This window comes from Parasteatoda tepidariorum, chromosome 2 (assembly GCF_982258835.1).
Source record: "Parasteatoda tepidariorum strain Cologne lab strain chromosome 2, Ptep-v5.0, whole genome shotgun sequence".
NCBI classification, from domain to species: domain Eukaryota; kingdom Metazoa; phylum Arthropoda; class Arachnida; order Araneae; family Theridiidae; genus Parasteatoda; species Parasteatoda tepidariorum.
This window is the reverse complement of record NC_141756.1, coordinates 20,414,279-20,439,129: the sequence shown is the minus strand read 5'-3', so window position 1 is coordinate 20,439,129 and position 24,851 is coordinate 20,414,279. Positions and strand designations below refer to the sequence as shown.

The window sequence follows — 24,851 nt, the reverse complement described above, 5'->3', positions numbered from 1 at the left end:
GGGTTGTTGCTGGCATAAGAAATATTCACCGCTCAAATGATTTCAGGCATTTAGCACGTCGCTTGTCAGGCGCCATATCTGGGAAAGAAAAAATTCCACTTTCACTCAAAAACGAATATCATTAATTTAAATTTTAGAACAACTGACTACATGAAATTGGAACAATCAAGACCATTTCTTGAAGCTCTTCCTCTGAGGAAAGTAAAAACCCAACTTAATTGTTTTAAACTTACAAGGAGGCTACGCTCACTGATTGTCTCTCGTTTATCATTGCTAGAAAAAAAAAATCGCTAAAAATATTATTTAGTTTATGAAATACAATATAGGGGAGAGTCGGGTAGCCCCGCCCACTTAAGGATTATTGCTTATATTTCTGTATAATATTGAGTAATAATCAATATTTTTGTATGTATCTATTGTTTTATCATCTAATTTAATAATGCAAAAATAATAAACCAAAAAAAGAATAGTTTAACTTAAAAAAAATAGAAATTTAAAAAAACATGTTTTTCAGCTCTTTTCAAAATGTGTCGGGTAGCCCCGCCCAGTTACAAAAATTATGTTTTTTGACTGTTTTTTTAAATGAAAATAACCAATGTATTGAACAAACCTCGTTAATAATTTTTATCACAAAATTCAACCGATTTTTCTTAATTTCATGACTACTGTATTCAACATATTTTCAAAACTATTGTTTACCATGTTACCAGCTGCATAAATACTTGAAACTTTGAAAAGAATCTTTTTTTAATATAACAATTAATGTCCGATGGCCCATTGACTTGAAAGAATATTCTATACATATGAAATTGACAGTGGGAGGGGGGGTACCCGCTGGGCGGGGGCAATTACCCTCCAAAGGGCGTTCCAGGCATGCTTTATAGGGTTGAGGTCTAGAGACCTGACTGGCCAATCCATCTTGCTAATATCCTCACTCTCTAGAAATTCATCGACCAGAAGAGCTCCATGTGGCCTCGTGTTATCGTCCATTAAAATGAACTCGTGGCCCCTGAAAAAGCAAACATATGGCTCCAAGATCTTCTCCCTATACCTCACACCAGTCGCAGAGCCTCTTTCAAAGACATGGAGAGGTGTGCGGAAATCCAACATGATGCCTGCCCAGCCCATTAAACCTGCTCTGTCATAATGTTCTATTTCGCGGCTATTGCAGGGTAGGTTCTCTCCATATGAAAAAAGATTAATTTGATGATGATATTTATAAGATGATGATATTTTATAAGATGAATTTTTCGCACTGAAGAATGGCCTAAATTAAAGCACATATTTGAATTGAAATAAATCGCTGAATTTTGGTTTTCATTGTGCTAGTTTTATTCATAAGTGTCCGAAATAGTTATCGTTTGATATTTGCTTCAACTTAATGAGTAAAGCTTCTCAAATTTACAAATGAGAAATTGAAACTGCAGGAAAAAAAAACAGATTAGAAGTTGAAAGTGACCAGTGTTTTGCCTTCAACGCTACTCTGTGTATTGATGAATTCGTGAAGACAATCACATGCATTCTTTTAAACAAAAGAGTGCCTAATAACACTCTAGTTTGCTGTACTAATACTTTTTTTCTGTCAGTTGAAGAATTTTTTCTTACACTAAAAGGATTAATTTGTTGAGGGGGAACTGTGAAAGTATTGGTAGATTTAAATGCTTTTGTGCTTTATATTTTTAAACTAGTTACGAAATAAAGTTCTACCAATAGTGAAAAAGAGGGCATGTAACAAGATAGGTTGGAAGTTTATTTTTTATTTATTTTACTAATTACAAATACAGTCATGTTAATAAATAAGCACGCGTTTATATTTCGCTGAAAAATTTATATTTTTTTACTTACCTCCGCAAATTTCCAATGGCTAGAATTGCTTCTTTTTTATTTTGGTTCAGCTTGAATTCTATCAGTCCATACTTATCAAACAGTCTGGATAGCTATAAAATATTTTGAAAAATAAATTATAACAGAAAAAGAAGCGGAATGGAAAACAGCGGTCGCTTAAAAACTTTGAAATTTTTAAATGATAGATTAAAATAGTATACGAGCCAGTTTTCTTTTCTTTTTTTATTTCAAGAAACAGGCAAATTAGGCAAGGTTCGGGAGCTTGACATTTTTGATTTTGTCGAAATTTTCATTATATGTTCATGTAAAATTGTTCGACGTTTTTTTCTTGATTACAAAAAGAATTTTTTTGAAAGAAAGGGGTGGTGAAAACTGACAATCCACTGGTGGAATTTCAAGAAAAACAAGTCTATTTACTACTTTACGTGAAATGAGAGAACCACAGCACTGACCATCATTTTATGTTCTACTATTTCTACACTTACTATTCAGAGATAAATACTTTTAGTTTGCATGTGCATCGAAGGTCAAAGGTCATACAAAAATCTTCGAAATAAGGCTATTTTCTTAAATTTTGACAGTCAAAATCTACTTATGCCTACAGTAAATCACAAAAGTGTATATTTCTGTGAATGTGTATTAATGAGTAGTAACCAAAAAAAAACAAAAAAACATTTGTGTGGAGTACATTTAACGTGAGCTTAAATTTTTTTTTTAAATTAGCAAGAAAGTGAGAATTTTCACAACTTTTAAGGTCATTAACTGCCTTCGCTAATCAACTGGAAAATAAATCTTAAGTATAACAGAAATAAAATCAACTGATTACTGATTAAAATTTCAAATAATATGACCCTAAACTTTGAAACCCGCATCTGAGTAATTGAATTCAGAAATTCTCAGGAAAAAGCAGTAAATTGTCTTAAAAATTGCGACAAAGTCTCCAAATTTACAATAGATTACATTGAATAATTTTAAATATATTATATTGATGAATTGAAATATATAATCATACCTTTTACTTATGTTTATATCGCCCTTAAATTTAAATTTCCTCAAGCTGTTTTAGAACATTCAAATTCCATTTTTTAGTTTGTTTTTTAAATTAATAAAATATTATGTGACATCGTAATGCAAAGTAAATATGCTTGAATAAATTTGTATCAAACGAAAACGATAATTAAAAACAACATTCCAAAGTTATTTCTAAATCTAAAGAGTAATAAATGAAAATGGCGCGAAAGAGACAAGAGCGCCATCTCTTCGATGGATGAAGAAACAAAATATCTTGAATCATAATAATTATCGTTAGTGGCAAGCAAAATCACTCGAAAAATTTTATTCATCTGTTTCGCAAAATTCTTCAAATGTAGGATAAAAATCGCACAAACTTTTCAAGAACAAAAGTTTTCATAATAACGGAGATTTTTAAATGTTTTTCATAACAGAACGACAAGTCAGCTTTTAAAAATTTAAATCTTCCTTAAAATGCTCAAATCTTACTTAAAATGTTTTATTATGGCGAAAGATTCAATTCGAAAATTTTTTTTATCTGATAAAACACAAAACAATGATAATATTAAAATATTTAAATTATTATTTTAGTTATTCAACGATATTTTCAATAAAATTATTGAAGAAATATTTGATATGTATGTAGGCGAAAATTGAATAAGATTCTTTTAACCCTTCGCAGTCGTATTAAGTTTATACATGGGTGTCATGCTGGTCGGAATTAATTTTCGTTGAACGAACATAATATGCAAGATTATGAAGCAAAAATAAAATGTCTTAATTCTTTTTTAAACTTCAGATATATGTAACACAATAATGTTTTAATTTTATGTAAAAATAATATTTTATAGTTCTTAATCGTGTGGTATCTTTCAATCTATTCTCCAGTATGAAGCCCTGGTTTTCGAGAAAATGTGTCACAAAAATAATTAGTTTGGCGTTTTTCGCCTTTAATTTTTCTGTTTGAACATACAGAACAATCTTTACTTTTTACATCTTCACAGTGCCGCAATATATGTAGTTTGCCATTAAGCTGTGGCTAACATCTTTGCTGAGGTGGCTGAGAGCAGACATACGACAATAACAACAAAAAATAATAGAAAAATCAGATAAAAAAATGAGAAAGAAGCAAAGGTAATTTTATTTTTACGGCTGTAAAAATTAATCTTTACCTATCACAAAAGAAAAATCGCATCGGGAAAAATATAATTGAATCACTGAGTTCGGAAACTTCGGTAATCTTCAATAAGACTCATTTTACAGGAAAGACAACAACAAAAAAAGTGAATAATTAAATATCAGTTTGATAAATAGAGTTTATTTTTTAATATCAAAATATGTCTGGTTACAAAATATTCTTTCGCGATTGCGCGATAACATCACTTAATTTTTTAATTTAAAAAATAATAAGAACTTGGTGATGATCAGCATTCGGAAAAAAAAAACTTAAAACGAACACTATAAATTATTTTTAACAAGCGTAATAATTAATAATTTGTCATTTAGAAATGAAATAAAGATTGAATTTAAATCTTAGACTACTGATTAAAAGATATAAGTGTAGGATCAGATATCTTTTCAATTGTGCTGGGCCATTTACAAATGTCTTCATAAATAGACAAAAACTCATTTTGTTTATATAGTAAAAACTTTTTTGATGTCTGAAATTTGTGGTTCATATTAACTTTTCCGAAATATGCTTCTTAACTGGTTATGGTGCCACTTTTAGGGTACTTTTCTCCTACAGAGTAAATAATTTTTTACTCTGCATTTTCATAAACCACCAAAGTAAATACTTTAACTTCAACAGGTGCAGTGTTTACATAAGTAAAGTGCTACAGTGTGATACCTGAAACTGTTGTTTCCCCTTTCTTGCTTTTCCATAGTAGCATTTTGATAACATTTTTTTCTCATTATCTCAAGTCATATTATTTGCAGTTACCTCCTTTACAAATTCACAATTACTTTTCACCCTTTTGTTTTGCCATTATCGAAAAATAATCAAAACATAGCTAAAGCCGTGATGGCTCAGGGGATAGAACGTTCGCCTTCCAATGAGGTGAACCGGGTTCGAATCCCTGCGATGGCTGGTCGATACGAATTCCGCACCCGGCTTGCACCGACTACAGTGCTGACGTAAAATATCCTCACTGGTAGATGGATCATGGGTTACAGTCCCCTTGTCGTCAGACGAACCGTGGGAGTATCGTGGTTTTCCGCTCCATGTAACGCAAACGCGGGTTAGCTCCTTCAAAAAGTCCTCCACGAAGGCAAATTTCTCCCAATACTTTATACAGGAGTTCCCTTGTCTTCTGGATTGGGTTGAAAATTACAAATCAACGGAGTTGAACATTAGCAGTCGTAAACCCAAAAATTGGGTCGGCTGTTCAACAATGGTTATAAAATAAAATTTAAAAAAAATTTAGCTAGATTATTGGTATGGGGAAAAGGGAAAAAAAAATTTAATCGAAATGTTATAATAAATTAAGATAATTACGACAATAAAGATAATTAGTTGCAAAGTTGAAAATAAAGAAAAGAAAAAAAAATCTTCTTAATTCTTAAAAAGATACTTTAATGTTAAAAATAATATTTTCCGGAAAAAAAATTATCCATACAACATTAAAAGGTTAATGCCTATCAGAAAGTCTTAAAATGCATCTCTGTCATAAAAACGCCAATAAAAAGGTTATACACAAGAGCAAAACAGAAAAATATAAATCAATCTTGATTTTAAAAAAGAAAAATTTAAAACTAAAACAATTCAGTTTTTCCAATTACCATATTTTGAAGAAAAAGTGAAGATTAAAAGTCGAATAGAAGCACTCTTAACTACCACTTCATAATAAAAACGTCTATTTGAAAAAGAAAAAGCTAGGTAGAAGCCAAAACAAAAATCGTTCTTAATTTTTAAATGAAAGATAAAAATATTAATTTAACTTTTTCACATGGTCGTATATTTAGAAAAAAAGTGACCATTAAAGAAAAACGACATAATAAAAACGCTGAAAAAAAGTAAAAATCAAATAAAAAAAATCAAACGAGAATGAAAGAAAATAAAAAGGTATCCAATGAGATGGAATGAATCCGAAGGGATCTGGGGGTAAAGGAGCAGTGGACGGAGCTTCCTGGTTTTTAAATATTTTAATTTAATATTTATCAGAACGTTGATAGAAGAATGAAAGAAAATACCATTATAAAAAATGATAAGGGAACTCCTGGATCAAGTGCTAGGAGAAATTTTGCCTTCGTGGACTTTTTAATGGAACTAACCGCATTTGCGTTAAGTGGAAAGGAAACCCAAGAAAATGTCACACGGTTACCACAGAAGATATTTTACGTCAGCACTGTGGTCAGCGCGAGCCGGATGCGGAATTTGTATCGACCAGCCATCGCTGGGTTTTGAACCTGGTTCACCTCATGGGTGGGCGAACGCTCTATCTCCTGAGCCACCACGGGTCAATAATAAAAATAGAAGCAAAATACCTTTAAAAAAAGTTACCGAAGTTATTGCCTTAGAAGTTCTATAAGCACGCCAGTAAAATGATGTCTCAAACTCGCCATAAAGTGATGCCCATCAACGGCGGCAATGTCTAATCATTGGATCAGAAATATTACTAAGGGAGTGGTGGAGATGCTCTGATAGCCAGTCATGTCCAGTCATGAGACGGAAATGGACAACAGCTTGCCTTTGGGGACTGATGGGAATGGCTAAAAAAAAAATCCCCAACCCTCTAAAGCTGCGATTTTATTCCATCACGAATTTTCACATCACGGATTTACAACATCGGTTCATTATTTGCTTTATATCTAGCTTTATAGAGTGTAGCTACGGTGGCGAAGAAGTTTTGAAATCTCTGTTAATACGAATTCCAGCAATACAAATTTAAATTCACTTTACTTTAAAATATCATTAGTACTGAAGGCTACGTTGTGGCAAAAATGGAATACCAATATGAGAAGACACAAATATCTTTAAGGAAATCAGCGATGAAACCCCCTCCCCATAAAGTAGGGTGTAATTCGGGAGGTGTTTGTTCAGAAAGCTGGTGGAAAATCAAAATGGGGTGTAATTTTAAATAAGAAAAATCAATTATTAAATTTATAAGTAAAATAAAAACTTTTTAAAAAAAGGTTACGAATCCGATTACAAAGATATCTTTTATTTAACTCCTTCGCTCCCAGAAATAAAACTCACTTTTGTCGATTCAGCAAGATGTATTTCATTAATTGAGCTGTATTTCATTAATTTTGAGACGTCATTTCGTCACAAAATCAAGTAATTTGTCATGAAACGCGAACTCTCCAATACGATATTGCTTCATAAACTCGAAACCTCATCGTAGAGCATTGTGGGAGATTGTTAACTAAAATGACGAAACTAGGATGAAGACTAGATGATCAAAAATAGGCCGACAGGCCTGTATGATAGTCAAGGAGTTGGCCTCGTACCAGAAAGATACAAAGTTGGAATCCCGCTTCGGGAATGGATTTTGTCCAAAACAGGCTTCTTGTTCCATCTGTCCTTTTTTTTTTGTTGTTGGGGTGATATTGATCCACTAATATGGTGCCCACGATAAAGTGATTATTAAAAAAGTTAGTAAATTAGGGACTACGTGGTTATATTTACGCTTTTTTTTGGGGGGGGGGATAGAATTACGAAATATTTCGTTATTTCTAATGAATTTCGTTTCCTTGAAGAAATGATGATAGTTATTTCGTCACTGTGGCGAAATTTTTGCTCGGAGCATATACCAGGAAACAGTTTCGTCAAAAACGAAGAAATTTTCGCGATATTGGACTATACATTTTTTTACAATGTTCAGAATTTATATATAAAATCATGAGGATAAGACTCAATAACGGAAAAGTAAGGAATTTGCTTTTAAAAATGGCAACAAAAAAGAAAGAATGGAGTTCGCCAAAACAACTACGTTGTCCAAATATATATTTTTGGTAACGCACCACAATATAGTATAAAAAGGCTAGAAGAGCGCAAAAATGTTATCAAAAAGGACACGAGAATGCAGGGCCTGATTACCGAAAAGGCACAGGAAGCAAGTGCTTCCCCTGTAAAATTCTAGGGGGGCCCCCAAACGACTGAAATTAAGGGCCCAATTTCTTATTTTTGAAAATGCACTAGTGACTTATAACTGCACTAGTGAACGTTCATTTTCTGTATTGAAAAGAATAAAAAATCGGTGGAGATCAACTCTTTCAAATAATAAATTAAGTAGTTTAGCCCTTTTGGGCAATAGAGAGAGATATTACAATTAGGTTACAATTTGCAGATATTATTATTGAAGATTTTGCGAATTTAACAGCGAGAAAAAAACATATGTAATGGTAATAAACCTATGAATTTTCTTATTTTTTTTAAAATCTTTTTTCTCTATCATGTGGGCTCAAATTAATTTTACTCTGCTTTTTATTGTTGAACTAAACTCACAAGACTTTTAAATATCTATCAGTACGAAAAATATTTTTGTTTCATGTTTGAAAATTATTTGGTATGATTTTTCTGGTGCAGTAACAATAATTTCTGCTGAATTAGAATTTTGTGTTGTTCTGCCGCTAGTAAACGAATTGGCGTAAAATAAGAGACTAATCTTGCAAAGAACCTTTCGTATAACAAGTAATTTTATAATTTAATTTATTAAAATATTTAAATTTCGTTAACATGTTTTTGTTACTATAAAGCACGTAAAGAAGGGCCCAACATGATTGCATAAGATCTCTGTATTCCTTTCTAAGGTTCTAATAGTTTTCACATGGTTCTTGTCTCTTTAAAATTTATTGTTTATGGGCGAAAAATATCAAAAATTTCTTTTGCTCAAGTTAGGGGGGCCCCAAAATCCTATTATGCTTCCCCTATTTTCAGAGGTTAATCGGGCCCTGCGAGAATGGACACATTGCCAAATCACGTCTAGAAATCAAACACAATCTTTTCTCGTTGATGCTTTTAAACCAAATCAAATGGAACAATGCATTAATCAACGAACATCAGACAATGCATAGAGGTGAGTCAGCAAGTGTTCTTTTCTGGAGTGACACGAGGAAAAATCGTTAGAAGTGACAATAACATTAAAAGCATATTAAAATAATCCCTAATGTTACTCCAAGAATCCTTTTAATCCTATAAAAATCAACTCGTGTATGATTCAACTGTTTAAAAAAGTGAGTGGCAAAAAAAATTTGGGTACCTAAAAGAACAAGGCGGGAATGTCGCCAAATTAGCAAAGGAGCAAGGACAACATAAAAATAACCGAGTTTCACTCCCCTCCCCTCATCCTCAGTTCCAAGATGCGTTTTATTTTTGTTTTCAGGGTAGTAAATCCTAGACTTCAATTTAGCAACTTACAGAATACATAACAGGTTTTTCTTTATTTTTCTCCCCCTAAACGAAGTAAGCGGCAAGTGTAATTAGCAAAAACGTAAGAGAACTTTTTTTTTCCTTTCTAAATTCCAAATATTGAGAGAAAACAAGAACAGAAATCCAAGGTCCTTTGTGTTTTCTTGTTTAATGATCATGGCATGGGCGTCGTTGCTGGGGATATATGGCCCCCTCAATAATTTGTAATCTTTCAAAGACCCCTTCAATTCTTCAGACAAATAAAATAAATTTTCATGAATCGTCACCGATTCAAACTCGAAAAAGAGAATAATCTTTTTTGCAGATTTTTTTATCAAATTTAAGAAATATTTTTTGGTTCGTGCGAAATTTATTTAATGTATTTTAATTTCGATCCCATCAAAAAACTGAACACCTGCGACGCCCATCGAATATGGTAAACTCATTTAATAATCTTGACCTCTTCACCAAACCAATTTGAAATGACATTATCCGTAAAACCATTAATCGGTATCAAAGCTATAATAATAAAAGGAAGAACTTTTTTCCCCACCAGAACCATTAGAGTTTGCGTCCTAAAATTCGAACAGCGGGTTCAAGCAACACCTCCTAGAAAAGAGTAGGCATCTGCACGGGTTACCATAAATATCCTTTAGTAGTCCGAACGTAATAACTAAGGCCCGGATTTTGATGACATTTGCATTTTTTTGCATTTTTTGCATTTTTGGACATTTTTTGTCTTTTAGAGCATTTTTTTAGATTTATAGGGCATTTTTCTTTAAATTTTTGGGCGTATTTTGCATTTTAATGCATTTTTTTAAGTTTTTTGTTAATTTTTCCAATTTTTATTATTTTTCATCAATTTTCATTATTACACTGGCTTCCAAACAATGAAGAAAATCTATAGGATATTAACAGGTGAAGCAAAATCTTTTCAAATTGAAGAAGAATTGTCAGTAAGTGAGACCGTCTTTTTCAAGTACACACCTATAACATCAGTAGACGTTGAAAGAAGCTTCTGCAGGAATGAAAATTTACTTTCAGACAAGAGACGCTCGTTTGCATTTCAAATTATCAAAAAACATTTAATAATCCAATGTAATTTTGATATTTAGTAATATTATGAGATGGAAGTTGCTATATCCATTAAAGTTTCTATACAAAATAAAAATATTTTGGTGTCAATATATTTTCCTTTTTTTGTTATTTTAGGATATAAAACATATTTTTCAAACTTTAATGAACGTAGAACAAGTATTGCATTGTTTTATATTTTTTAAATGACTCATAATAATTTTAAAGAGCAAAACATTTGTTTAATTCAATATTTTTACTTTATTTAAGGCATTTTTTGCGCAATTTTTGCATTTTTAAGGGCATTTTTTGCCCTTTTTAAGGGCATTTTTTGCACTTTTTAAGGGCATTAGTTGAGATTTTTTAGGTCATCAAAATCCGGGCTCTAGTAATAACATATTTCGTATTTTCAACCACTGCGCAGCTTAGTACCCCTAACGTAATGACATCTTTCTTATTTTTCATCAACTGCGCAGTTAACTTCGTCACATCGGACTACTAAATTGATCCGTGCTGAGGCCTTCCTTATTCTAGGAGGTGTTGATTCAAGGGGCAGATTTAGATGCCAATCCAAAAAAATTTTCCAAAGTATTAATTAGTCCGTTTGAAAAATGAGTTTTTCTCATAGGTTTTGCTTCAGACATAAACTGCAGACTTTTTTTGTCAGTCATGAAAAGATGATATCAGAAAGGTTTGCTAGCTTACAGCACTGTTTCATCAAAGTAGGAGCTTCGTCCAAAGAAGATTATTTAGGGTTCCGTAACCGAAAAAAGTGGGAAACGCGGAGCTAGAACACTCAATCTTTACTGGAGCTCCATGAATCGTGGCAATATAAGTTTATATCGTTTCCAGTCAGCTACATATAGAATTTATCGTTATTTTTAAAGCCAAACAGAATTTTTCAACAATCGAAATTCCGACCACTTTGATCCAATCTAGAGAACTCAAATCTCGACTAGAGCTCTGTGTTTGACCGCAATCACTTCTAAACCAGTATAAGCAGAATTATTAACTTAGAATTATATAAATCAAAGATTGTTCTTTAACCCCTTAACGATCGGTTAATTTTCAAGAAAACGGTCATAAAAGTGTCTATTGCCAAATACACGTATTTGATTAGAGCAAGTATCTAGTTTCAAATAAACTAACTATTTACAATTACCCTAAAAATATCCTGGTACTGCTATATGGTGTGTAAAATGAGAAATAAAATATTTTCCGGGCAAAACAAATGAATTAGTTTTATTCTTATTGGTGCATTACTACTGAACACTCCAGCCCGTCAATATCACGGGAGAGAGAAATAGCGAGCGAAAACTCACCCCGTCATTTTCACAGGAGCGAGAAGGAAAGGGGTTAAAGGATAAATTATTCCTAAGATAGAGAAAGTTAATGATTTCTAAATCAGTCTATACACTATTTTTCTTTCCAATGTGATGCCGTTATAACAAGAACATAGTTATCAGATTCTATGAGATTACGTTTAAGATACATTACAAAAGATGACAAATAATAGGTCATTCGAAGATTTCCCTTCAAAAGGTATGCTATCAATTTCGCTACGAATCCAAATGTAATTTTTTTCCCTATGAAGCTTTTTACTAGTAGTAATTCTTTTTTTACGTCACACTGCAGTAGCACAATAGGCTATTTTATATTATTCTTATTTTATCACCGTCGTTGAACAGCCGAAACAATTTCGAGTTTACGACTACCAATGTTCAATTCCGTAGCCTTGAAATTTTGAACTCAATCCAGAAGACAAAGGACCAGGATCCAGTTTTGGGAGAAATTTTGCCTCAGTGGAGGACTTTTTGATGAAACAACCCCGCATTAGCATTACATGGAAAGAAAAAAACCATGAAAACCTCCAAGAATTAGCCTGACTGCAAGAGAACTCTAATGCATAATCCGTCTACCACTGAGGATATTTTGCGTCAGCACTGTGGTCGGTGCAAACCGGGTGCGGAATTCGTATCGACCAGCCATCGCTGGGATTCGAGCTCGGTTCACATTATTGGGAAGCGAACGGTCTGCGGGGAAGCGATGGTCATCTGATAAGGGGTTATTTAATAAACTAACGGTAAGCACTTAACAAGGTTCTAATTAGCTTATTCTTACAGACAAGGGGAGAGGAGGGTATGAGCGATGCTTACGTAAGCCATTAAAATAATTTTATTTTTAAAATGTCCTTAAAATGAAAAAAATAAAAAAAACGTATAAAAATCGAATCAATAATAAAAGTTGAATTTGGGAAAGAAAAAATTGGGCAAAAAAATCAGAGGTCAAGAGTTTCGAACATTAAAAGAAACAGAAAAGATTTCTAAAGAATATTTCACCCAAGATTTCGTGAAAGGTCTCAAATTATAAAATTTGTTTGATACACAATTACGCTGCTTACTTGAATTTAGTCCTAAAATTAGATTATTATATCAACAAAAAAAAAGTTCAAGTAAGAACCAGAGATACGAATTTCATACATAAGCGTGGGAGGATTTTTGTGATTGGCTTATTTTTGCTGACAAGGTGGAAGAGAAGTCCGGAAATATGAGTCCAAAAATATGATAACGTAATATTTAAACGGTGCTTTAGATCACATATAGAATCGATTGGTATAAATGCTTAAATGTAAATCACATGCATACTTAAGGTAAATAAACTAAACAGAAAATTAAACTAATCAAACACCAATATAAACTAAATCTGATAGAGAAACAGGTAGAAAAAGAAGGTGTCCTGGACTGGACCCTGGGTATCCTAGAATCCATATTTACCTGATTCATTATAACAATCATGTTATCTATTGTACAAAAAAGGGAAGAAACAATTGCCTCCTATATTGGACAAAGCAATGTGAGACAAATATCTCCTACATTGAATTCAAACAATTCAAAAGTCAGTTATCACCTGTATTGAACAAAACAATCAAGACCTACTCCAATGGAGAGGGAACAATTTTCTCAGAACCCTTTTTAATTCCATATAAAGAGTATTGTATTTTTCAAATAATATTTCAAAGGAATACTAAAGATAATTCCCTCATAAACCTATAAAAACTATAATTTTTAATATAGGCTCTTACAACAAAAATTTTACAACTGTGCAAATTAGATTTTTTTTGTTTTGGGAAAAGGAAAGAAGACTCACAGTAATTTTGTAACTAGGGCTGTAAAACTAACGTTCAGCTTCGGTCAATAGTCCATTTCTAAAATTAAAAAAAATTATAAAGGTGAATTTTTATATTCTTCCATTATTTTACATGTGTGTTTAAAAGAGTGGTGATGGCTCAGGGGATAGAGCGTTCGCCTTCCATTGCGGTGAACCGGGTTCGAATCCCAGCGATGGCTGGTCGATACGAATTCCGCTTTCGGCTTGCACCGACCACAGTGCTGACGTGAAATATCCTGAGTGGTAGATGGATCATGGGTTAGACCCCTTGCTATCAGGCTAACCGTGGGAGGTTCTCGTGGTTTTCTTCTCCGTGTAACAAATGCGGGTTAGTTACATCAAGAAGTCCCCCACGAAAGCAAATTTCTCCCAATACTTGATCCAGGTGCTCCCTTGTCTTCTGGATTAGGTTCAAAATTACAAGGCTAAGTAGTTGAACAGGAATAGTCGCAAACCCAAAAATTGGGTCGGCTGTTCAACGACGGTTATAATACAAAATAAATAAATAAAATGTGTTTAAAATAGTCGTGGTGGCTCAGAGGATAGAGCGTTTGCCTCCCAAATGAGGTAACCAAGGTTCAAATCCCAGCGATGGCTGGCCAAGTCGAATTCTGCACACCACAGGGCTGACGTAAAATATGCTCAGTGAGTCAGTGATGGGAACTCCAACCCATGATCAGTCAATCATGGGTCAGATTCCGCTTTCCGTCAGGCTAACCATGAGAGGTTTCCTCTCCGTGTAATGCGACTTAGTTCCCTCAAAAAGTCCTCCACGAAGACTAATTTTTTCCCAATGCATGGTCCAGGAGTTCCCTCATTATCTGGATTGGGTTCAAAATTACAAGATTAAGGAGTTGAATATTGACAGTTGTAGACGCGAAATTGGGTCAGCTGTTCAACGACAGTTACATAATAAGAAGAAAAAAATATATTGTTAACAAAATGTTTAATAATTATCAATATTTCAAGATATATCGATTTATCATCCAGCTCGATTGGAGGAATTTGCAACAAAATTAGGAATACAATGCCACCGCTTTGCATAAGATAGAAGTGTGTCTCAATAAATTAAATAATCGAAGGATAAAGTAAAATAGAAAGAACACAATGACTCTTTCAAAAAAAAGAAGATTAAGATACACATCTTTTGTTCTTTATCACAGAAAGTTGATAAAGATTCCAAATAGTGAGTTCAGCTTATCTTGTTTATACTGAATCACTTTGAAAAACATTACATAAAATAAAATCGCTCTTTTATCAATAACCACGTCAAACATTATAATGTCTGTGCATCATGTCATGAAAGAATACTTTTACTGACGAAAGCAAATGACGTAAAATTGGTAAAAAATAGCTTTTAATCACAAACTTAAAGATTAAAATTCTCAAAATAACAGCATTCATAAGTTAAATAAGATAAAACAATGTTATTTTTTAAACTCTCCATGACTATAGACTAAGCGTATAACAACTAATGAACTTTTCTTCCAAAGATTAAAGACAGAAGTGTGGTGCCAAAAAATTTACTTTATCGATCAGAATAAATTTTGAACTAAAACAATTACGAATGATAATTTAAATTTAATTTTGTAAAAAATCATACTTCTCAATTTCATTTCACGAAAGACAATGTACAGTGTTAAAAATAAAAAAGAGAATACTTTAATAACTTTTGATTTAAAATTCGGACTATCAAGAATCGTAAGTAAGATTAATCTCAAATATGCTAATTTCAGATTCATCTTACAAACGTTTTGTTTGTTTGTACAGACGATACTGTAATTTAGGAAATCAAATACAAAAACTACTTTCTCTAATTAAACGTGACTTTTCTTTTACGACGGATTTAGATTGTTGCTCCTCAAAATATTTTAAGCTACGAAATCAGACACAAAAAACTACTTTCTATGAATAAACATAATTTCTTTCGTCGGATTCAGATTCTCGATCTTCAAAATATCTGTAAAAACGTAAACTACGAAATCGGTTTTTAAAAAAAATTACTTTCTACGAATAACGATTACTTTTTTTTCAGACGGATTAACATTGTTGACCGTCAAAATATTTTAAGCTACGAAATTGATCACAAAAAACAACTTTCTTTGAATAAACATAATTTCTTTTGACGGATCCAGATATTCGACCTTCAAAATATTTTTCACTTTGAATTTGGTTTTAAAAAAACTACTTTCTATGAATAAACATGACTTTTTCTCTTCAACAGGTTTAGATTCACGACCCTCAAAACATTTTAAGCTATGGAATCAGTCACAAAAAACTACTTTATATATAAACATGGCTTTTTTTCAATGGATTTAGATTGTTGACCCTCAAAATATTTTAAGCTACGAAATCGATCACAAAAAACTACTTTGCATAATTTCTTTCGACGGATTCAGATTCTCGACCTTCAAAATATAAGTAAAAACATAAACTACGAAATCGGTTGTAAAAAAAAACTACTTTCTATTAATAACGATGACTTTTTTTTTATAGACAGATTTAGATTGTTGACCGTCAAAATATTTTAAGCTACGAAATTGGTCACAAAAAACTACTTTCTTTGAACAAACGTAATTTCTTTTGACGGATCCAGATTCTCGACCTTCAAAATATTTTTTACTGCGAATTTGGTTTTTAAAAAACTACTTTCTATGAATAAACATGACTTTTTCTTCAACAAATTTAGATTCACGACCCTCTAAATATTTTAAGCTATGGAATCAGTCACGAAAAAAACTGCTTTATATATAAACATGGCTTTTTTTTTTCTCGACGGATTCAGATAGTTGACCCTCGAAATATTTTAAGCTACGAAATCAGACACAAAAAACTACTTCCTATGAATAAACATAATTTCTTTCGACGGATTCAGATTCTCGACCTTCAAAATATCTTGTAAGAACGTAAACTACGAAATCGGTTGTAAAAAAAACTACTTTCTATGAATAACGATGACTTTTTTTTTAGACGGATTTAGATTGTTGACCGTCAAAATATTTTAAGCTACGAAATTGGTCGCAAAAAACAACTTTCTTCGAACAAACACAATTTCTTTTGACGGATTCAGATTCTCGACCTTCAAAACATTTTTTACTGCGAATTCGGTTATGAAAAAACTACTTTCCTTCCATGAATAAACATTATTTCCTTCTACGGATTCAGTTTTTCGATCTATTTTAAAATATTCAAAATATTTTAAATTACGAAAAAATGTCAAATTTATTCATAGAAAGTAGTTTTTTTATAATCGATTATAAAGAAAACTAACCTTCTACGAATAAATTTGAAATTTTTTCGACGGATTTAGATTCACGAGCCTCAAAATATTATAAGTTTCAAAATCAGTCACAAAAAAACTACTTTCTATGAATAAACAGGACTATTTTTCGACTGATTTAGATTCTCGACCTTCAAAATATGTGGGATAGCTGCAATCTGAAGAACATAGTCAAAATAACTTCGACAGGAGAGGGGTCGAATGTTTCAATCCCTGAATTTCACCATTCTACACTGAATAGTATCAACAGAGTCATATCTTTGACTCTTTATGAATTTACTTTTCACAAGAATTATTTGACTGATTTTGCTAAAAATTTGGATTTTCGTCATTGAATATTACTCATTTAAAAATTACGTAAAAATTTCTATGCTTTATAATTAAAAATTGTTTGACCAGTATTAAAAAACATTATAAAAATAATAAACAATTATAATATTTATATAAATTTGTTTTTACACCGAATTATATTTGGAAAAAGAGTTTTATAATTGTGCATAAAAATCTTCTCATTAAATAAAATAGCTCTGGAGATAAGAAAAAAAACACACAGAAAAAGAAGAAAAGATAGTGATATTAAGGGAGCCGAATTTTCGAACAAGCTGCATTCTAAATAATTGAGATTGAGAACAACATATTTCCCAGATTGCGACTACCCTTTATACTCCTTGGGTTAAAAATATATATCCATCAAAAATAAGGCAGAAAAAGTTTATTTAGAAAAAGTTCCATTCTTTAATCTAATTTTGTAGCTTTAGTTAATTAAAACATTTAAGGTTTATCCTTTGACTCTTTAGGATTCAATCTAATAACATGAAGAAAATCAAATCATTAGATCAAAAGTTTTGTTTTGTGCACTGTACAAATACAATGATTCTACAATTTAAAAATTGATTGTAAATAGCAATAAAAGTAATAAATAAAATTAAAATAAATAATTCATCATTCTCATTTACTCATTAAAAGTGAGATTTTACATGTTGGAGGCTACATGTTTCCAGGAATTTAAAAAGAAACTACTAGTAATCTTTTAATTTCATTTTGACCTTACGTTTCAAAAAAATAAATAAATAAATAAAAAATTTAAAAAAACAGGTTTATCACAATTGTGATTATAAATAATTAAGGTTTTCATCAGAATTCATTTATTTAAATGAGCTGATATTTCAAAAGAAATCTTTCATTTCAAAATGTTCAATGCATTTTGGTAAGAGACTATTTAAATTTTTTATTGATTTTCATAAGTTCAAAATTTAATGTAAATTTACTGCTACGTTAATAAGAATGTTAAGTTCAATCAGACTAATTACATAAATTATAGCACTTTTAAAATTAAATTTTAAAAATCTTATAATTCTGATAAATTTTTTAGAATGTAAAATTAGAGCAAAGTGAAAAAAATTTTCAAAATGTAATGCATCTGTAAAAAATAGTTATCAAATAGGGATTTAAAGCTTTTTTGCAAAAAAAAAAAAAAAAAAAAAAAAAACATTATTATGAAGAAAATTCTACCAAATGCTAGTTTTAAAACACAACCTTTAGAATTACATTTTATTTCAATATTAAAAATATAATTAAAAATTGCTATGTAAATAAGAATGTTAAGTTCAATTATTAAAACTACATAAATTATAGCATTTTTAAAATTAACTTTTAAAAATCTTATAATTGTGATTAATATTTTAGAATGCAAAATTAGGGCGAAGTGAAAAAAAAAATTTCAAAATTCAATGCATCTGTAAAAAATATGGATATAAGGATCTTTTGCAAAAAACATGATGGTAATGAAAATTCTACCAAATGCTAGTTAAAAAACACAACGTTTAGAAATAAATTTTATTTCAATATTGCAAATTTAATTCTAAACCTTTAAGTACATACAAAATTTAAGGAAACAATGCTAGGCAGGTGTAAAAATGTGTTTAAAGGGAAATTTATCTATCTATTTCTTGTAGTGAAGTATTTTTTTTATTAAATGGGGAGGTTAAGTTACTTTATTTAGAAATACTTGTCAATATGCAGTTAAAATAAGGTATAAGGCACACAATCTATTTTGTCATTTAACTTTTTTTTTTAAATGTGTGAATTTAATTTTGTAACTTTAACCTGCTTTTTGTTTAATTTCATTTTCAATTAATTTGAAACCTGCATTTGTACATATTATATCTTTTACCGCAAAACAATTTTTAATGCAGTAATACAGTTTGTTATGATTTATTTTTTATATTTCAATCATATTTATATTTATAGAATTTATCTAATTTTAAAGTAAAATTCTCAAAGTACCATTTAAGAAAATTTTATTTCACTAAAGAAAATCTTAATTTAAATCAAATAAATCTGATTTATTTTTTTTTAAAAAATAATAATAAATAAAGCACAAAACCCGTTCCGAAATGAAAAAAAGTTGATGAAAAAGATTAAATGTACCCTGAAAGTTGCACTTATAAGTAGCTTGTAGCTGTATCAGAACAGGTACTCACAGTTAAATAAGAATGACTTGAATGTGGATAAGAGACAGCAGTGGCTATGCTGCACCAAACTCAAGGTCATAAATCTCTGCTAATATATGCAATTAAAAGGAGAAAATTAAATAGTGCTAGAAATTATTTTCGATGAAGAAACAGAATAAAAACAAAGGCATGTCATTTAAACACTTCAAGGCCATGGTAACCTTATTCATCATTAAAACTTTTTTCTTTAAAGGATGTGTTTTAAATTAAAAGATGGGAGTTAATTACAGAGAGAAGCCTCGTTAACTAAAAAAGGGAGTTTTGAGCATGTATGGGTAAATTTAAAAATACCGCTGAAAAGTGTAGTTAAAGAAATGCACCAATGAGTTGTAAAGTAAAGAATATATCTCTGTATACTTAACGATGAAGATAAAATAATACAGGATGACAAATATCTAACTTAAGTTTAAAACCAAATATTTTTATCGCAACTCATCAGTAGGTTGGGCTCGTTTTGGAAGGTTTTATACTTTTTCAGTCACTGAGTTCTTTGAAAATCAAAACTTTCAACAAAATCTGTTCCAGCACACAGAGTTAAAAACATTCAATGATGCAATATATCTATTCTCTATATACTAAACCATGAATAAATACAAGTAGACAAAAAAAATAATTTAGGGCGAATTGAAAAACCGAATAGTTTTATCACAACCCCTATTTATTTCAGAAGATTTTATACTTGTTAGGTCACTTAAGTTCTTTGAAAACCAGAACTACATCTCCCAACAGCATCTACATCAGTGCACAGGCCGAAAAAAACTCAATGATGAAAGGCAATTTTTTTAAACTTTTTTACAACAGAATAATAGCCACCATATTTAAACTGCAAGTTTAATTTATTTTGGAGAAACAGGTTTTTACTGAACTTCATAAGACTTTGGCATCCCTATAAAAATATTTAGGTGCGGAATGTGACAAAATATAGATGGGAGAGTTGCGGCCCATAGCAAAAAACTTAATGACGTTTACAGCTCTATGTTATGGCCAAAGGTCACTTTAAATAATTTATAAATATGTGACAATGTTAAAACTTTTTAGTTTATTTGAAATTTTGGGTATGATATTTAATAATAATTGGAGCTACAGATTAATACAAATTTTTCATTCCGTTAAGACATCAAATTGTTGAATGCTAAATTCAAAATTAGAATGAAAATGATTGAATAGTTCTTGAGAAAATAAAAATCAAAGGCTTAGAAAAGAAAAAGTAATTTTCTTACTTCAGATTGATTTAGTAGTTTCTTGTTATTTCGTACTCGTATGTGCAGTAATTGTGATTCCACTGGAGTTGGATCGTCGCCACTTAAGTCCTAATACAATTAAAATTTGCAAATATCACTAAAACATACTGTAAATTATATAATTTTGGTTCAAATTTGTAATTAAAGCAGTTGTATTACCAAGTGTTTAAGTGCAGGGAAACTTTTATGAAAAGTAATGAAATTACGTTTCGAGTTTAAACTTAAACAACAGCTATAGATTTCTTTATATTTTGCATCTGAATATCTGTTATGTTTTATTTTATTATTTATTAAACACTTTTTTAAAAATGAGAAAAACAGTAAAAATGTTTTTAGCAAATTATCATTTTACATACAGCAAATATATATTACTCTTTTTTAAATTATAAATTTTAAACTTATGTTTCTTAAAAATTTGGAGCAAAAGTATAATAGAAAAATTGGTACACTGTGATATTACAATTAGAGAAAGTGATTACAATTAGTGACTAGAAGAAAAAATTGTTCTACAGTCCAAAAACAGCAATTTTGAACAGATTTTACAAAAATATAGAAAGAAAATGCACCTTAATACGTTTAATGTTTTTTTTAAATAAAAAAAAATTTAAAAATTTCAATTTTTTTTATATCTTATTTTCTTTACATTTAAAAAAAATCTTTAGATTTTTATATAAAATGAATTGTACATTAAAATATGTTAACTGTTGAGTATTTATAATAGCTAAAGAAAAACTCTGAATGAAACTGAATATTATATATATGACCTGTAAAATGCTAATTTTACAGTTTATATTACAGTCCTTCTATGATTGTTAGGAGAATTTAAAATACACTCGAACAAAATACATGGAAATTAAATAGAATTATAGATGGAAATAAATTTAAAAATCACTTTAAAAGGAGGTGATATTTTTAGTGGATAAAAAAACAGTATCTGCAGAAATGGTATGAAAGTTGAAAAAAAGACAACTTTAAATAAAAAATTGATGCTCACTAACATAATAAGCTTGTTACATTATTGTCCCAGAACCCAAGAAAAGTTAATTTGTTTCATAGGTGGTTGCAAATGGATGGTTAAAAATATCAAACCCTGTTAACTTGAAAAAGATGATAATCAATAAAAATAAAGAATTGGGAAGGGACTGCTGCTAAAATTTACTTAATATGTCTTTTTTAAGGGGTATATTAAACAAAATGAAAAAAAAAATTTAAAAAATAAACAATATAAAAATCAATTTGACTTTTTTTGGGTTCTCAGGTGAGGCTCAAAAAAATTTGGAGGTCTGGGGTATAAACCCGTAATCCCCCCCCCCCTTTATCCAGGCCAGGTGCTCTTGCTACTAGATACCAGAGACACCGAAAATTTAAATAATATCGAAGCATCAAAAAGTTAAACTTGATAATTAAAAACTAAAAAAATAGAGACAACATATAATAATTCTATTAGTGTAAAGTAAGTATGTATAAAACTTTTATTTTTGTTATTTTCATAAAAATAAAAAAATGAGAAAGTGTCAAAATGTTTTTCTCCCATGATAGAATTTTTAGCTAGTTTTAAATTTTTATTATGTTTTTTTCTAAGTTGTAAGATAATTAATATGAAATATGTTACAGTGTGAAAATCTGATAACAAGAATTTCAATATAATCAAAAGTTTAAGCATAATATATTGTACTAAAGATGTTTTTATTATTTTACTCATTGCTACTATTTATTTTCTCAAACGTTATTAAAAATAAAGAAAAACTAATTAAACCTCTCTGCACCTGGATGGTCCAGCTGAAGTTTGGTTAGGGAGGCTGCTTTGGACCGCAAGCGATGAGTGATGAGACTCAAATGCGCCAGACTTGCGTAAAAAGAATCTTGATGATAATGATGAATAAAACTTTCTTACAAAAATGTAAATAAGTACCAAATTAGAATGTGTTTGGAAAATGGACCTGGATTCAAAATCGGCAAATATGTTCTTAAATTGTTTTCTCAAATTAGAAGCAATAAATATTTAGTATCAGGACTAACATTACAGGAAAAAGCTAGAGAAATAGCTGAGAAACTAGGGATAAAGGATTTTAAAGCTTCTAATGGATAGTTAAAAAAGTTAAGAAAGAGGCATTTCCTTTAAATCAATAAGCAGAGAGTCCGCTTCTGTGGATGCTGACACGGTTAAAGAACGATTGAGAAGTTACCATCCTTATTTAAGGACTATGCATCTGGAGACATCTTAAATGCTGATGAGACTGGTTCTTCCTTTCCTTGATAATGCAGCATCTCATCCTAACATTAATCTAAAAAATGTAAAAATTGCATTTTTTTCCTCCAAATGTAATGTCTGTTTGCCAACGACTTGATCAAGGTATTCTTAAAAACTTCAGAGTGGCTTTGGCAACTAATTCGAAAACACTTGATTACGAGCTTAGATGGGCTAAATAAAAAAATTTAATTCTTCAAAGCTTCTTTATGGATAATTGCAGTCTGGGAGGTAATAAGCTCAACCATTTTAAACTGTTTCATTAAAGCAGGCTTCAAATAGGATACATCAGAAAGCAATATCCTTGCAGATGTCATAGATGATACAAATTCTGATGATCCCATTTCTGAATTAACAAATTTGATTCAGAATTAAAAAAATTAAAAAAAAGTTATTTTTCATAAAATTTCTAAATAAAAAAATGTAATTCTTCAAAGCTTCTTTGAGGATAATTGCAGTCTGGAAGGTAATAATCTCAACCATTTTAAACTGTTTCATTAAAGCAGGCTTCAAATAGGATACATCAGAAAGCAATATCCTTGCAGATGTCATAGATGACACAAATTCTGATGATCCCATTTCTGAATTAACAAATTTGATTCACGTGATTGGACAATTGTTATCAACGGTAATGATTTTGTAAACATTGAATGACAAAAGAATTATTCAAATAAGAGCAAAATTGTTGAAATGGTGGCAAATAATGACGCCGAGAGTGAAAATAAAGAAACTGTTACTTAATTACTTTCTGAAAACAAACCAAAAGTGAAAACTTTATATGATGCTCAAACTTGTATTGAGGAACTGAGACTAATTTTTCCTATTCAAAACTGATGGAATTGGTGCAAAAATACAAAATTATTTAAAAAATGTATCATAAAGATACGGTTAGTTGGAACAGCTTAAAACAAACTTCTATTATATCTTTCTTTTCAACTGGATAAATGTAGAACAAAGGCATGTAGCAGAATTATTAATTTTCTCTTTTTTTACGGTAAATATTATAATTTCTTTAAGTTTAAATAAATGTCAATGTAAACAGCTATTATAGATTATTTAATTATTTCTATATCATTGCAATTATTCTAAAAACAATTTATGGCATAGGTCTTTGCTATTAGTGTATCCTACCCCATAATGGACAACTCTTATAAACCAAAAATTTTTTCGGGCTCAAGAATGCCTGCTTAATCGAGGTTTAACTGTATATACAGTAAAACCTCGCTACAACAATATTTTGGGGACTTAGTATGTATATTGTTGTAGAGGGATATATTATTAAATCAAGGGCCTACATACTTTGGGGACACAATAAAAAAAAATTTTAGATTTTAATTCTATATACGTATTGTGGGGAGCGGAGTCACAGACCATGTCAACCGTCATCTATGAAAAGGTACCCCGGCATAGAGTCGAGTTAACATGTCTTATATACTAGTGAATTGTAGTTGTAATTTTGTAGTGGTAGATACGCTACAGTACTCCCCCACTAGAATTATACCTGTGATAGAATTCGATGAACGAATACCACTAGTTGATTCATTGCTGTTTTGTGAGAAGCCGGGAGAGCTGTACTATGATCACCGTATTTTTTGAGTGCTGAATGTGAGAGGTGTATTAACTTCACGGTCGCAGTCGCTCCTCTGTTGCCGTTAGCAGTCAAGTAATCACAAGTATGCAAGCCGAAGTTGTGCGTGATCGAGACGAGACTGAGTAGCAACAGTGAGAGGAGGTGGATAATGCCGCAGTCACAAGTAGCAAGTCAACTGTTCAATGTGGATCATCCATCGAAGTAGGCGTTACTGTCTAGGTAGGCGTGTTCATATCGAAGTGGGCGTTACTGCCGAGGTAGGTGTGTTCACATCACGTCCGAAGGCCACCAATGTGGGGAGCGGAGTTACAGACCATGTCAACCGTCATCTATGAAAAGGAAAAGGTACCCCGGCATAGAGTCGAGTTAAAATGTCTTATATACTAGTGAATTGTAGTTGTAATTTTGTAGTGGTAGATACGCTACCGTATTAACTATAAATCTATTTATTTATTTTTAAAAAATTGAATTTGCAAAGTGGTAATTATAGTTAAATTCGCAATCAGATAGGTAATAGGCAATTCTAAG

At 30.8% G+C, this 24,851-nt stretch overlaps 1 protein-coding gene across 2 annotated transcripts in view; it reads right to left on the bottom strand.

Moving 5' to 3' along the window:
- The window catches only part of LOC107437414 (pre-piRNA 3'-exonuclease trimmer), a 54,349-nt gene that overhangs the window by 9,300 nt on the left and 20,198 nt on the right, over positions 1 to 24,851 (bottom strand). For both annotated transcript variants that reach the window (XM_043043152.3, XM_087156954.1), the window contains exons 20-21: positions 20,464 to 20,553; positions 1,846 to 1,937 (exon numbers count right to left, since the gene is read on the bottom strand). In XM_043043152.3, the coding sequence (XP_042899086.2) occupies positions 1,846 to 1,937; positions 20,464 to 20,553 (182 nt within the window). The remainder of the gene's footprint in view (positions 1 to 1,845; positions 1,938 to 20,463; positions 20,554 to 24,851) is intronic.